We start from the raw sequence: 13662 nt of genomic DNA on the forward strand, positions 1-13662 counted from the left end.
CAAGGTCTCAGAAGCACAAGCGAGCGCTGTGGTTTCCTGGTCACTGGCTTTTGGGAATGCTTGACTTGACAGAACGGTTCAGGAACAGCCACTTCAAACGCAGGCCAGGGGGTCCGAGGTGCTGAGACACACACATGCTTAATGGGGCCGAGTGAAGGAGAAACCCTCATGTACATGAGGTAAAGAGAGAGAGAGAGGGAGGGAGAGAGAGTGAGAGAACACTGTCAAGGTCCATTCATGCAGGATGCAGGACGGCACCGAATCAGTAGGTTTCACTTGAGATTCTTTCAGTTCGTGCAAAGTCAGAACTCCCAACTAATAATTTCAAACTGTTTTCCAATTACAAGTATTAGAAGTTGTAAACGGTATTAAACTTTAGCTGCATGCAGTGCATCATTTGTTCGCCAATGAAGTAACCGTGTTAAAGTGCAGCTTTCACTGATTTTTCTTTTTAACCATCTCATTTACCGGTGTCACATGGTTGACTGCCGCTAAGAAGTTCTTGTAAGTGAATCAGGATTTATTATTTTCTTTTATTTTCACAAAAAGCTGGGATCAGTGCAGCTCGCCTGGAGGCATCAATACAGTTCTCCAACTTCCAAATGTTGAAATCAAATGTAATGGTAAGACCCGTTTTCTTTCCTCCAAAGAAGAGACATCATTCCAAATTACTAGTTTGAATACCACTGGAGCCCAGCTAACATAAACATCTTGTGTTCCCAACATAACTAGCACAATGTATACATACAATTTCACTATAATCATTTCTATTGTTTCAACATTGCCGGATTCTAACAAAAGAATTCAACCAGCTGAGGAAGCCAACATTCACATACTCACACACGCTACCAAGTCTGACAGTAAATGAAGGAGAAATCAGGAACTCAGCATTTAAACTTAATCAGCCGGGATACCTGAAGAATGAAATATTGCTGAGGTGGCCTGGGAAAGTCAAAACTCAAGTATTCAAGTATTTACAGCATTTAACTTGATCAGTTTGGTAAAGTACTACATATCACCATTTCTGTCAGTTGTGCTTACAGTGTGTGTGTGTGTGTGTGTGTGTGTGTGTGTGTGTGTGTGTGTGTGTGTGTGTGTGTGTGTGTGTGTGTGTGTGTGTGTGTGTGTGTGTGTGTGTGTGTGTGTGTGTGTGTGTGTGTGTGTGTGTGTGTGTGTGTAACAGCTGAATGAACACTACAAGTTGCAGTGTCGAGGCCGTCTCAGTGTCTGTCTGGGTAGAGGAGCAGAGAAGCAGAGGAGCAGAGGAGTAGAGGAGTAGTGTAAAGGGGTAGAGGGGTAGAGGAGCAGAGGAGTAGAGAAGCAGAGGAGTATAGGAGTAGGGGAGAAGAGGAGTAGAGGAGCAGAGGAGTAGAGGAGTATAGGAGTAGGGGAGTAGAGGAGTAGAGGAGCAGAGGAGTAGGGGAGTAGGGGAGTAGAGGAGCAGAGGAGTAGAGGAGTATAGGAGTAGGGGAGTAGAGGAGCAGAGGAGTAGAGGAGTATAGGAGTAGGGGAGTAGAGGAGTATAGGAGTAGGGGAGTAGAGGAGCAGAGGAGTATAGGAGTATAGGAGTAGGGGAGTAGAGGAGTAGAGGAGCAGAGGAGTAGGGGAGTAGGGGAGTAGAGGAGCAGAGGAGTAGAGGAGCAGAGGAGTAGAGGAGTAGAGGAGCAGAGGAGTAGAGGGGTAGAGGAGCAGAGGAGCAGAGGAGTATAGGAGTATAGGAGTAGGGGAGTAGAGGAGTAGAGGAGCAGAGGAGTAGGGGAGTAGGGGAGTAGAGGAGCAGAGGAGTAGAGGAGCAGAGGAGTAGAGGAGTAGAGGAGCAGAGGAGCAGAGGAGCAGAGGAGTAGAGGAGCAGAGGAGTAGAGGAGCAGGGGAGCAGAGGAGTAGAGGAGTAGAGGAGTAGAGGAGCAGAGGAGTAGAGGGGTAGAGGAGCAGAGGAGCAGAGGAGTATAGGAGTATAGGAGTAGGGGAGTAGAGGAGTAGAGGAGCAGAGGAGTAGGGGAGTAGGGGAGTAGAGGAGCAGAGGAGTAGAGGAGCAGAGGAGTAGAGGAGTAGAGGAGCAGAGGAGCAGAGGAGCAGAGGAGTAGAGGAGTAGAGGAGCAGAGGAGCAGAGGAGTAGAGGAGCAGAGGAGTAGAGGAGTAGAGGAGTAGAGGAGTAGAGGAGCAGAGGAGTAGAGGAGCAGAGGAGTAGAGGAGTAGAGGAGCAGAGGAGTAGAGGAGCAGAGGAGCAGAGGAGTAGAGGAGCAGAGGAGCAGAGGAGCAGAGGAGCAGAGGAGCAGAGCAGGGGGTTGGTGCAGGAATGAGTGAGCAAAGTCTTTGAAACGTGCTCTATAATTAGCCAGGGTACTATATCAATGGCAGGTTGTCTGGACCTGCAGAAATATGCTCTCAGTCCTGATAATGAAAGGGAAAAGAGAGGCAGAAGCCGGTGATCCAAGAGATGCATTTATTGTTCGTCTCTGTGTGGATCTTTCTTCTGCTGGCCTGAAACACATTGAGCTGTCCTGCCTATTGAATGAAAGAAGAGCGTAAAACTCACTAACAGCCTGATTTCCCCTCACGGACAAAACATTTTCATTCGTGCTTTATATGAAGCCCGGGCACGGGCAGATATTGACCTCGGTCGGACTGCGTAGTGGCTCGTCAATGTGGTGGCACTTAGTGCATCAAAGTGACAGTAAATGGCCAGACTGGGTCAATGACATGCAGACCAGAGAGACGGTGCAGCAGGGCGACGTGGTTTCCAGGTCTCAGCTCCACCGCACTTTATATAGCATAGCATGTGATGTGCCACACTGCTGTGGGCAGGAGCCGAGGCTCACGGAGCTGCAGGAAAGTCACATTGGTGGGAAAATAGGGCCAGGAAGTAAAAAGCATAGAGTGGTGCGTGATAATTCATCATGATAATTCATCATGGGCTGCTGAGTAGAAGCTGAAGCATCATGAAGCTCAGTAGGGGGGAGCTGAGGCTGCTGCAGGCCCCCGTCTCTCAGCATTATATAATGCATCGCAGTGTCAAGCAAAGTGCTGGACGACCTGATTTCTGAATCACTTCAGTGAAACTGAAAGACAGAGTTGGTCTGAAACAGATCTATTCAGAACCTTTAGGGACTCTGGAGGTGAACTGATCAAAAGGTCTATCCACAGGTCACAGTTAGAGTGACTCGGATCACTTTGATTACATCGTGTGACTGAGGTTAGTTAAAACAGATTATTTTCCATGGCTGCCATCAGACATCGTGCTTGACTTGAAGCATCTCCTCTCATTTGTGAGTGCAGCACACTTGTTATCCGGCCATTCCCCCCAGCAGCACCATAAAAGCTCTCATTATCTAAAAGATAAGATCATGACCCTGGCTGTTTTCTTGAGTGAGTGCGTTTCATTGGAAGCCATTGTTCTTGGGTAAATTACAGTGTTTACACTAATTGAAGTTTATTGAAAGTTTATTTCATAATACTTCCAGTGATAACAAGTCTTGTCAGTTTCTGAGGAGAAGATCAATATCATCAGACTTTGAACGCACTTTGTGAGAGGAATGTCTTTGTGAGCTCATGAGATCTCATGTTTTGCATTCAAACTGATGAGGAAAATATGACGCAGTGTTGGGAAGTGAAGATCCCGTTTTTTTTGGTCTGGTTTTACTCTACAGGGCAGTAAAACTGTTCAGTTAAGGATGAATGATTAGTAGTGTTGAGACAAAGGTGATTTAAAGAAACACGACATTGTTTGACAGCATTAAGGCGTTGGTGACTGGGTCAGGACTTGTGGGACTCATTTATAGTCACTCCACTGTCAGTAAGCTTTGTTAATCATTATTTCTTTGTGAGTAAAAGCCGGAGAGCGGCAGAGCAGTTCTCTCACTTGGTCTCATCCATTAAGCCAACGAGCAGCTGTAGGATCGATAGCAATCAGGAACTTCTGTCTCCAGTGGAGAGCAGCTTTGTTACTCTTTCACTAAACTCCTGTTTATCATGAACTACGCTGACAGCCACTTCAGGTGAACTTGATGAGCGACTCAGTCTTCAGACCGACCCGCCCAGCGCTGGCAGCTGCTAATACACTGTAGTAATATTAGAACGACTATGTATTCTAATGATTTGGGTTTAGGCTTCACTCACTCTGCCTCATGAGGAATCACTGGCAGCAGTTTGACCCTTGGAAGTTTCCTCAAGTACTGAAGTACTATGAACCGTCACAGGAACTCGACCACTGGACAGTTTCTTCCTGAGCGGCAGGACTTTGACTAATGTTAACCTCCACATCATCTTCTGAAGCATTTCCGCTCGTGACTCCAAATATGTTTATTTTGAGGGGTGGGGTGGGTGGGGGGTCTGGGTCCCCTTTTTGTTTATCCATCAATGGGACGCTTTGACATTTTCCATCTCATGGTCCTCTTTCAGAAGCCAAAGGACAGGAGGTATTGTGCCGGACTGTTTTTGGTTTCCCAACTTTCCTTTTGGTGAAAACGTAACGGTGACCATGACCAAGGAGAGCAAACTGAGGGAGACAGCTACACTGTGAAGTCAGTAGTCGGTTTTTATTTACCGTGACTGTTAAAGTAACTGCGACTTCGTGGTCACTGGTAACCGTATTCGATCACAAACGTCCATAACCTGCACAGTTCTGGTCTTCATTGCAGAGTGTGCAAAGAATGCAGTAAACTCCCAGCCATGTGCTCTTGCACCAGAAAAAGCCAGAGGGCCACTTGCCACCACAAGTATTGCAGCTCCCCCTCCGCACTGAGCCAGTGTAACCTAAAACCCAGCGGAGTGCTCCAGTGTGGGGCTGCAGTACCAGGAGCTCTGGTGGCAGAGCAACACACTCTGATGGGGTGTCACTGGAGAGCTGTCTAAACACTGGGCTGAGGGATAGATGCCAGGCGCCGGGGTGTGTGTGTGTGTGTGTGTGTGTGTGTGTGTGTGTGTGTGTGTGTGTGTGTGTGTGTGTGTGTGTGTGTCGGTGTGTGTGTGTGTCGGTGTCGGTGTGTGTGTCGGTGTGTCGGTGTGTGCGTGTGTGTGTGTGTGTGTGTGTGTGTGTGTGTGTGTGTGTGTGTGTGTGTGTGTGCGCGTGCGTGCCTGCGTGCGTGCGTGTGTGTGTGTGTGTGTGTGCGTGTGTGTGTTTGTGTGCGTGTGTGTGTTTGTGTGTGTGTGTGTGCATGTGTTAAAAAGAGAAAGGAAGGATTTGCATCGTTAGATTAGCAAAAGGAGAAACATTGTTCTTTCACTTTCGAGTGCCATGTTTACTTGGATGTCCTTGCATGCCAATAAATCCCAATACATTCATTATTTAAATGTCTCAATGTGTTTTCTACCACGCTACACCTCTGCCCGGTGAAAGGTGGATGAGACGCGGCGTAAAAGACGGTCACTGCACTTCTGGTAAACACTTTTGTCTGACCCAAATGTGTCGGCTCATTTTGCAGCAAAAAAAAAAAGCCAGCATGCAGAGATTACCACAGGGGGAGTAACTGAATTAAACACAGCCTCGAAAGATATTTACCAAATGCATAAACAGACAAACCCTCCAAGAACAGATGGGTGCCAGCAAAGGTCAACACTTTACCAACAAATCAGCATGTAAATCAGCGTGACGCAGCATGGTGAGGGGTTCAGCAGCCACATCCTGCCCACTTGGTGGCTCAAACTGCGCCATTTACACTGATTGTCATTCAGATGAGGGAGGATCCTGTTGGTTCAGCCTGCCTCTGACACCATTAATATGAAAAGAACAATTAAGAATCATTAGTCTTTTCCAGGCAGAAAAGGGGGTTATCTAAAATCCTGCACGCAAGATCTGGAGAGTGGAAGCGATTTGATACGGGACCATTCAGTAAATACAGTCTACATTCTCAACAAGGGATGATTTAGCTGTGGGCAGTGACGTTAAAGCTGTTTTCCTTCACCATGAAATTGTATCTGCATTAATCTGGATTTAAACCTGCATGAAGGCCGGCTGGATTGAGACACAAACTACAGTTTACGTGGCTTACGGGTTTATCACCGAGTTCACAGAGAAGTGATCATCTCACTCAGGAATAACATACGTATCAGTAACATGGAGCCCATTGTGACTGCCTTGAGCATGCACAGGAGCTAAGTAATCCAGTAACTCTGCATCATGCAACAACCACAAGCATCTGCTGAGGGGCCAAAAACAAAATCTGTGCAGACATCTCTAAATTTAAATTGGGCTTAAGAAGGGCTTGGTCTTTGTTGCATTTGTAGGCAGCTATCCACGCCATACATAAAGGCTTGAGGCCGCCCATCGACAGACCACAGGGAGCAGGGTCTGGGGGAACATGCAAAGACTTGCTGAACCTAAATAAAGAGGCTCAGTCTGAAGGGCAGGTCCAAGCTGCAGAGGAAACTGTTGCAGGGACCAGATGGATATTGTATGAGGTGGAAAGGGGTGCACAGGTTTTGGTGAAGTGCCTACAAGAGATGAAGACACCACACAGAAGCCCGGAGTCCCTCAGCTCAGGGCCAGAGGGCTGCAGGGAGAGGGGCGGAGCCAGGCGGTGGCCGCATGCTGGGTTATCAGAGTGAAGAATTCCTACTGGTGGCCAAGCAAAGTTCAGAACAGAGTCTGGACAACCGAGGTTAACCCTGGAAGAAGCTCCAGGAGTCACACAGAGATCAGCTTCACCTCTTCATACAATCAATTATCTTTCCCTTCATATTATCAGACGATGAAAAGTTCAAAGGGAAGAAAGAATAAAATAAGTGACGGGTGACGTGAGTCAGTGTGAAAGTGGCTTCTAACTTTACACTGATGTAAGAAAGGAAAAGTACCTTTCAGATGCTTTACTACAACAACACAACAACACAGTAACACAGTAACACAACACAGCTCTGGTGAGGGGACAAATAAGGGTGGACAGGCAGTGCTAAAGGGGACAGGAGGACTGAAGTGGGACAGGAGGACTGAAGGGGGACAGGCAGTGCTAAAGGGGACATGAGGACTGAAGGGGGACAGGCAGTGCTAAAGGGGACAGGAGGACTGAAGGGGACAGGCAGTGCTAAAGGGGACAGGAGGACTGAAGGGGGACAGGCAGTGCTAAAGGGGACAGGAGAACTGAAGGGGACAGGAGGACTGAAATGGGACAGGAGGACTGAATGGGGACAGGCAGTGCTAAAGGGGACAGGAGGACTGAAGGGGGACAGGAGGACTGAAGGGGACAAGCAGTGCTAAAGGGGGACAGGAGGACTGAAGTGGGACAGGAGGACTGAAGGGGGACAGGCAGTGCTAAAGGGGACAGGAGGACTGAAGGGGGACATGAAGACTGAAGGGGGACAGGCAGTGCTAAAGGGGACAGGAGGACTGAAGGGGACAGGAGGACTGAAGAGGGACAGGAGGACGGAAGGGGACAGACAGTCCTCAGGGGGACATGAGGACTAAAGAGGGACAGGAGGACTGAAGGGGGACGGATAGTCCTAAGGGGGACAGGAGGACTGAAGAAGGACAGGCAGTCCCCCACGCCCCTCTCTCTCCCAGCAGCCAGGATTGAGAGTCTGGTGAAGTAAAGTTATAAAAAGTTGTCCTGCCGCTCTGACTCTGAGCTTCTGCCTCTTTATGAAGTTGTCGGTAGTTTGGAGCGTGAGGTCCGGAGCCCGGGCCGGTGTGGACGGATCGGCGGGGTACTCACGCACTGCCTCCTGCTTGGGGTCCAGCTCGGAGCAGGTCTCCTGGAGGAGGCTGATCCTGCCCTGCAGCCCCCGGACCCGCTCGCTGCTGGCGGCCAGGTCGCTCTCCAGCTCCTGGAAGATGGAGCAGGCATGCTTGGCCAGGTCGGACAGCTGGCGCAGGGTCCGGGACAGAGCCACGCTACTGATGGAGACCAGGTCCTCGAAGAGCAGCCCCTCCTCGGCGGGGACGCGGTACCTGCACAGCAGCTGCGGCTCCACCACTCGCTTGGCGAACGGCATGTTGGGTCGGACCGGCGGGGGGTCCGGAGAAAGTCAGCGGGGAGTGAGCCGAGAGCTCGGCCCCGGGTCCGGGTCCGGTCTATGGGGGTTCAGCTGCTGCCGATGCCCCCCATCCCTTCATGTGTTGGCGGGTGTGCTGAGCTGCTCGCTGCCTGGCCGGAGCTCCGCTGCCCGGTGGCTGTTTTCCTCTGCTTCGCTACGAAGTGGATAGAAAGAGGTGGTTTTTAAAAAGTGGCAGAGCGAAGACCCGGAGTGGAGTCCGGATCAGGACTCACTGGGCCCAGAGTCCCAGACCTAGGAGCCTGCAACTATCAGCAGAGGCGTTTCTACCTTTTTAAAGTAGTTAACAAAGTGCAATGTTTCATCTGAGCAAGTATTATAAAACATCTGTGGACATCTGGTCTGCAGTAATTTTGGTCTTCAGTTAATTCTTACCTTTGTAATGTTTTGTTTGCTCATCAATGTCGACTGTACAAAAGGACAAGGGAAGCAAACTGGGCAGAAAATGCTTTTACATCAAATAAAATACAAAAACAAAGCAGACTGATTTAGATTTATCACCACTGCTTTCTGTCTGAGTTGTGCTATAGGAATGCATCTGCCTTGCCTTGTGTGCCTCTGATCATAACCATATTACAACATATTCAATGATTCCTGATTTTTCTTCATTCAGTATCATTCAATGTAAACGACATCTATCCAACCATACATTACGAAAAGAAAAGTATCTGGTAATTTGTTTGAAATGATTTCTCTTGGAAGATAAAATAATACGATTTGGTGATTATTTTATGTCTTGCCTTTATAAATAATCAAAATAGACTGGCTCATTTGACCCAACTGCAAAACTTCATATATATATATGGGATGTTTGTATGGGATGGTGTAATGTGAGGAGAGGTGAGGCTCCAGCTGCCTCACTCTCCTGAAATGACCTGAAAAGATGTAAATGCACGTTTTATTTAGCAAATAGAGCTACAGAAAAGTTGTGATATTCCCGCACACAATAGAAAACATGACCTGGGCATTCTGAGTGGGAAATACACCCTCCTCATACATCATGGCAGTCAGGATGTTTGTCACCATGCTTGATCAACAAGCTGCGACCATTGACTCCTTCGCTCAGGCCACTTATTCAATGTCCCTTTCCACAAATGTCATGATGCCCAATCCCAGATCATGGACATGGACATAGAACAGTGACAAATGAATTGAATTTCAGTTAATTTACAGTAAGTGGGAAGTATGTGGCCTGTATTTAAATTGACTCACACATTGTATAGAATACCATAGTATTGTGATGTGTGTGAAATGAGTTGAGTAAACTTCAAGCGAGGCTTTATCTACTATTGCAAATGCAATAGTAGATAGTACATACAAAGCCAATAGCTTCAGATGATCAGTAAGTTTCCCTTCTGCTTCATAGGATTAACAGTGATGTTTTACCTGCTGATTTAAAGGAGCTGATATGAGATATTGAGGAAGTCTGTATCTCAGATGAGGATCAGAGAAACTAAAGTGACTGGGCTCACCTGGCGTAATCCTGGGAACTCAGAATAAAGTTGTTCTAGATGATGTGACTGGTCTGGGTGGTTTATAAGGTAAATGAGAAATATTTTCACCTGAAACCATATTCACATTTTAGACAAGTTAGTGAAGCTCCTCTGCTGCTCTGCTCCTCTGCTGCTCTGCTCCTCTCTCTATGTGTGGCTGGATGAGATGCAGCTGTCTGGAGGAGTTCATCCATTCATCAATGCACCTTCTTCAACTTGGAGCTGTTTCTGACCAACATTGTGGGACAGGCAGGGTTTAGTTGGTAGAGTGCTTCGTTTCCCAATCGGAAGGTCGCAGGTTCGATTCCCATCTCCACATGCCGAAGTGTCCTTGGGCAAGACGCTGAAGCCCAGACTGCTCCCATTGCAGTGACAGCACCTTGCATGGCTGCAGCCTCCACTGGTGTGTGGGTGAATGTGATGAACTAAGTAAAGAGCGTTGGGGCTGCTCACACCGATATAACCGAGATCTATTTACCACTGTCCCACAGATCACTTTGTTCTGGGTGGCAACAAAAGGAGAAACTCATTGGAAAGCATATATATTTTAGTTCCATTAGTCTTGTGGGTATTTTATTCAGCCACACGCCTCACGCTCAGATTTCACTCAGTTGTGAATTTTATTGTGCATTTCATAAGCCCGCAAGCTACAAAACCAGATTTCACTGAGTCTCAGTTTAAAGGTTATAGATACATTTAGAAATGTTTTGATTACACATAACCTGCTACCCCCCCCGAAAGAAAATGTGCAGCATGAAACCGACTCATGGTGCAAACAGAACTGGGTTTGCACAGAGGTGGGCAGACTGTGTGAATTATCTTCCATCCATGTCTTGGGATTGTGGGAGGAGATTATCCAGGAGAAGTCATGCAGACACAGAGAGAACCTGCAAACTCCAGCCAGAACAGCCCTGTGGTCCTCCTGCTGTGAAGTCAGAGCACAAACCAATTCTACATCACTGTAGAGCTGCTTGACCAGACCAACAGCACTTTAAGCAGATATCAGTCATGATGTTATTGCTTGACAAAAAAGAGACAACAACAACAACAACAACAACAACAAATCAGAACTGCTGGTGATAATCAGCAGATTCATCAATGAGTTTAAGAATTTCGTGGCAGACTAAACCTTATCAATAAGGATTGCTCAGAGCATGAGAAAGGCATCACCCAAGTAAAATATGGGTTCCTGAAAACATATTTGTATTATCATAAGGTTAAAATATACTTGTTGATGTTTTAAGGTTCAAATATTTACCGAAGATTTTTCTCAAAAGCTCCAGGATCATTTGCGTGTTAACAAAGAACAAATAACAAATAATTATGAGATTTTCCTCCTTACGGGATTCCAGTTTAGATTTATGTACCGGTAACCGTCTTCAATTTGAATGCTACAGAGATTCTTCATTTACTTTGACGGAACCCTGTCGAGGTCAGTCTTTGCGTTCACCTCTGTGTGTAGACCTGACAGCCCGGGTTGTGCTTCATTCACATTTGCTGAATGAGTGTTTAGCTAAATCCCAGCAGCTGACAATGCCAGAATGGGCAGAGGTGACAGCCTGAAAGCCCTTCCTGTGGCCTAACTAATGTCCACACCAGAAGTGCAACCTTTGCAAAGCCCCAGCTTCGGACAAAGGAGGGACGGGAGAAGCGGCGTATGCCGTCATCTTTGAGTAATGGAGCCGCGACAAAAGAGCTAACTTGAACAGACAAAGGCCGATAATCTTTGTTGTGAGAGTCACCAGCTTTAACTTGAAACACGAGAGTTGATTTAAATACAGTATATTCACCCTGAATGTTGAAGACATGCTCTCCATGTTCTTACCCGACAACATATCCAATCATATTTCAGTCAGTTCATCACAAAAATGGATTCTGTCGTTAAGATTTGTATCTAAAAACAACAAAATGACTGTCGTCAGCTCCACGAATCATTAATATGGGAGTTGGGTGCAAAACAAGCTCGCTGCCGACCAATGGAAGACAGCAATTATATCAAACAAGCATATACTGTAGTTGAAGAGAACACACGACTGACACTTATATAGTTTTCTCATCACGTGCAGCTGTCATCTGAAAATGCACACCAAACACTTTTAAGTGTTATTTATAGTTCAGTGACAATGGACCCCCGTTAAGGCGTCAGATTTAATGAATGAACAGACACTCCTCTGCTGAAGACGAAGAGAAGCCCTGCAATACTCCAGGAGACGCTGTAAATTGATGAAGCAGGTACCGACACGCAGGACTGGAACAAATACTGGTTATGGCACCGAGGAATTACATGAGAGTCTTGTTGTTGTCTGGCACTGTGTGTGTGTGTGTGTGTGTGTGTGTGTGTGTGTGTGTGTGTGTGTGTGTGTGTGTGTGTGTGCGCGTCTCAGGCAGCTCATTGGTTTTCTTCATTCATTTGTCAGATGCAGGTTCATCACGACCTCCCCGCCTCTTCTGGTGGATTACCAGTTACTCTCACCTCGGTATCAGTTATTCGAAAGGCCTCGGGTACTTTTGTCCTCTAGTAGTAGTAGTAGTAGTAGTAGTAGTAGTCCTTCAGTAGGTAGTTTTTTACTCCTATTATCTCCAGAACAAATTATGGGGGGAAATAATTGAATTGATTAGCATTCTTCGCTTTGCATGTCAAGCACATTTAACTTCATGAGACGTAATTAGTGTGCTCACATTTGTGGTACTTCAGAAGAAATGAGAGCTATGATACTGTAGTACTGTGGTGCAGTGGTTAGTGCTCTCACCTCACAGTGAGAATGTCCAGGTTCAAATACCTACTGGACCTTTCTGTGTGTGTGTGTGTGTGTGTGTGTGTGTGTGTGTGTGTGTGTGTGTGTGTGTGTGTGTGTGTGTGTGTGTGTGTGTGTGTGTGTGTGTGTGTGTGTGTGTGTGTGTCTTCTCCAGGTGCCTCCCACAGTCCAAAAACATGCATGTGGTTAATTGATGACCCTAAATTGTCCCTCAGTGTGACACTCAGTGTGTGTGATCACCTGTCACTGTGTTTGTCCTGTGATGACTGGAGACTTGTCCAGGGTGAATCCTACCCTCAGTCCAACTAGTTCAGACTGATTCTCTCTAATCAATAAATACCCAGAACTAGAACTAGGCTTATTTTGGGATTGATACATGGAAACTCCAGCTGCAACACATTTATACGTTGATAGTGTTTGATTATATATACTGTATATATAAATTTAGATTGTCAAATTTCAACCAGTCTTTCCAGTTTCCATTTGTATTACATCCCATATTCTTTCTTGGTTTACACATGTATCCATTACTGAAGCAGTTTTCTGTATATATTATACAGAACTTGTAAGTATAAAGTAAAAGTAACAAATTAATTCCTGCATTATGTGTCAGGTAGAAATAAAAGAACAGGTATGCAGTTAATACAAAACATGATTATTGGATTCTGGTTTTAGATCTCCTGAAAAACCAAACACAAAATGTATACATAAGTTGTTCACAGATATACTTGGTTAAATGTGAAACTTTTAATTACAAAGGAGTAAATGTGCTTAATTTAATCTGTCATTAAAAAGAAGAGCCAAAAGATATTTTTCTTTACCTGTAATGTGCCTGTGTTATGAAATTAAACGAGAATGAGAAGTGATCTACTATTAATAATTGAGAAACTACATTTGTACCCCTCTGTCAAGTACTACTTTCTGAACATGGCTGCCAGGTGAAGCAGGTTACGTAACATGAATAAGGCTGCATGGACAATCATCATGGTTCTTGATCTTGGCCAGAGAAACTGGTAAGAACACTTGAACTGAGGGGGACGTTTGAACGGCAGTGAAACAGGATCAACAACGTGTGAGGTGACTTAAATGAGCCAAGTGTGTCAGTGGATGTCTGTGCACGGCAGCGGTGGCGGGTCTGGGAGTGCAGCCATCAGTGGCGACCAGCTTGACCCCGTGTTGTTGTGTCTGTCGGACACAGCTGCTTTTGTGAGGGCCACAGGGTCACGACTGCAGACTGTTTCATCTCTCTTGCTGGCCGACTACTGCTGTGGCTACAACTTGTGGAACACGTTAATACGTATATTCAAATGTCAGGGACATTTTCTGTTGTTGCTCCTGGACACATTCAGCCATATTAGCACACCTCATTCGATTTATATTCATGCTGACACTGAGAGTAGCAAACAATTTCACAATGGCGGCAATAAATT

General features: G+C 46.3%; 1 protein-coding gene across 1 annotated transcript in view; it reads right to left on the bottom strand.

The window, feature by feature from the left end:
• nhsa (Nance-Horan syndrome a (congenital cataracts and dental anomalies)) overlaps nt 1-8128 on the bottom strand; it is a 73242-nt gene extending 65114 nt beyond the window's left edge. The window contains exon 1 of the mRNA XM_080472604.1: nt 7644-8128. Coding sequence (XP_080328730.1) covers nt 7644-7923 — 280 coding nt within the window. The 5' untranslated portion in view covers nt 7924-8128. The remainder of the gene's footprint in view (nt 1-7643) is intronic.
• Nucleotides 8129-13662: the final 5534 nt, after the last annotated feature.

This window comes from Lipophrys pholis (genome assembly GCF_963383615.2).
Source record: "Lipophrys pholis genome assembly, chromosome: 10".
NCBI classification, from domain to species: Eukaryota; Metazoa; Chordata; class Actinopteri; order Blenniiformes; family Blenniidae; genus Lipophrys; species Lipophrys pholis.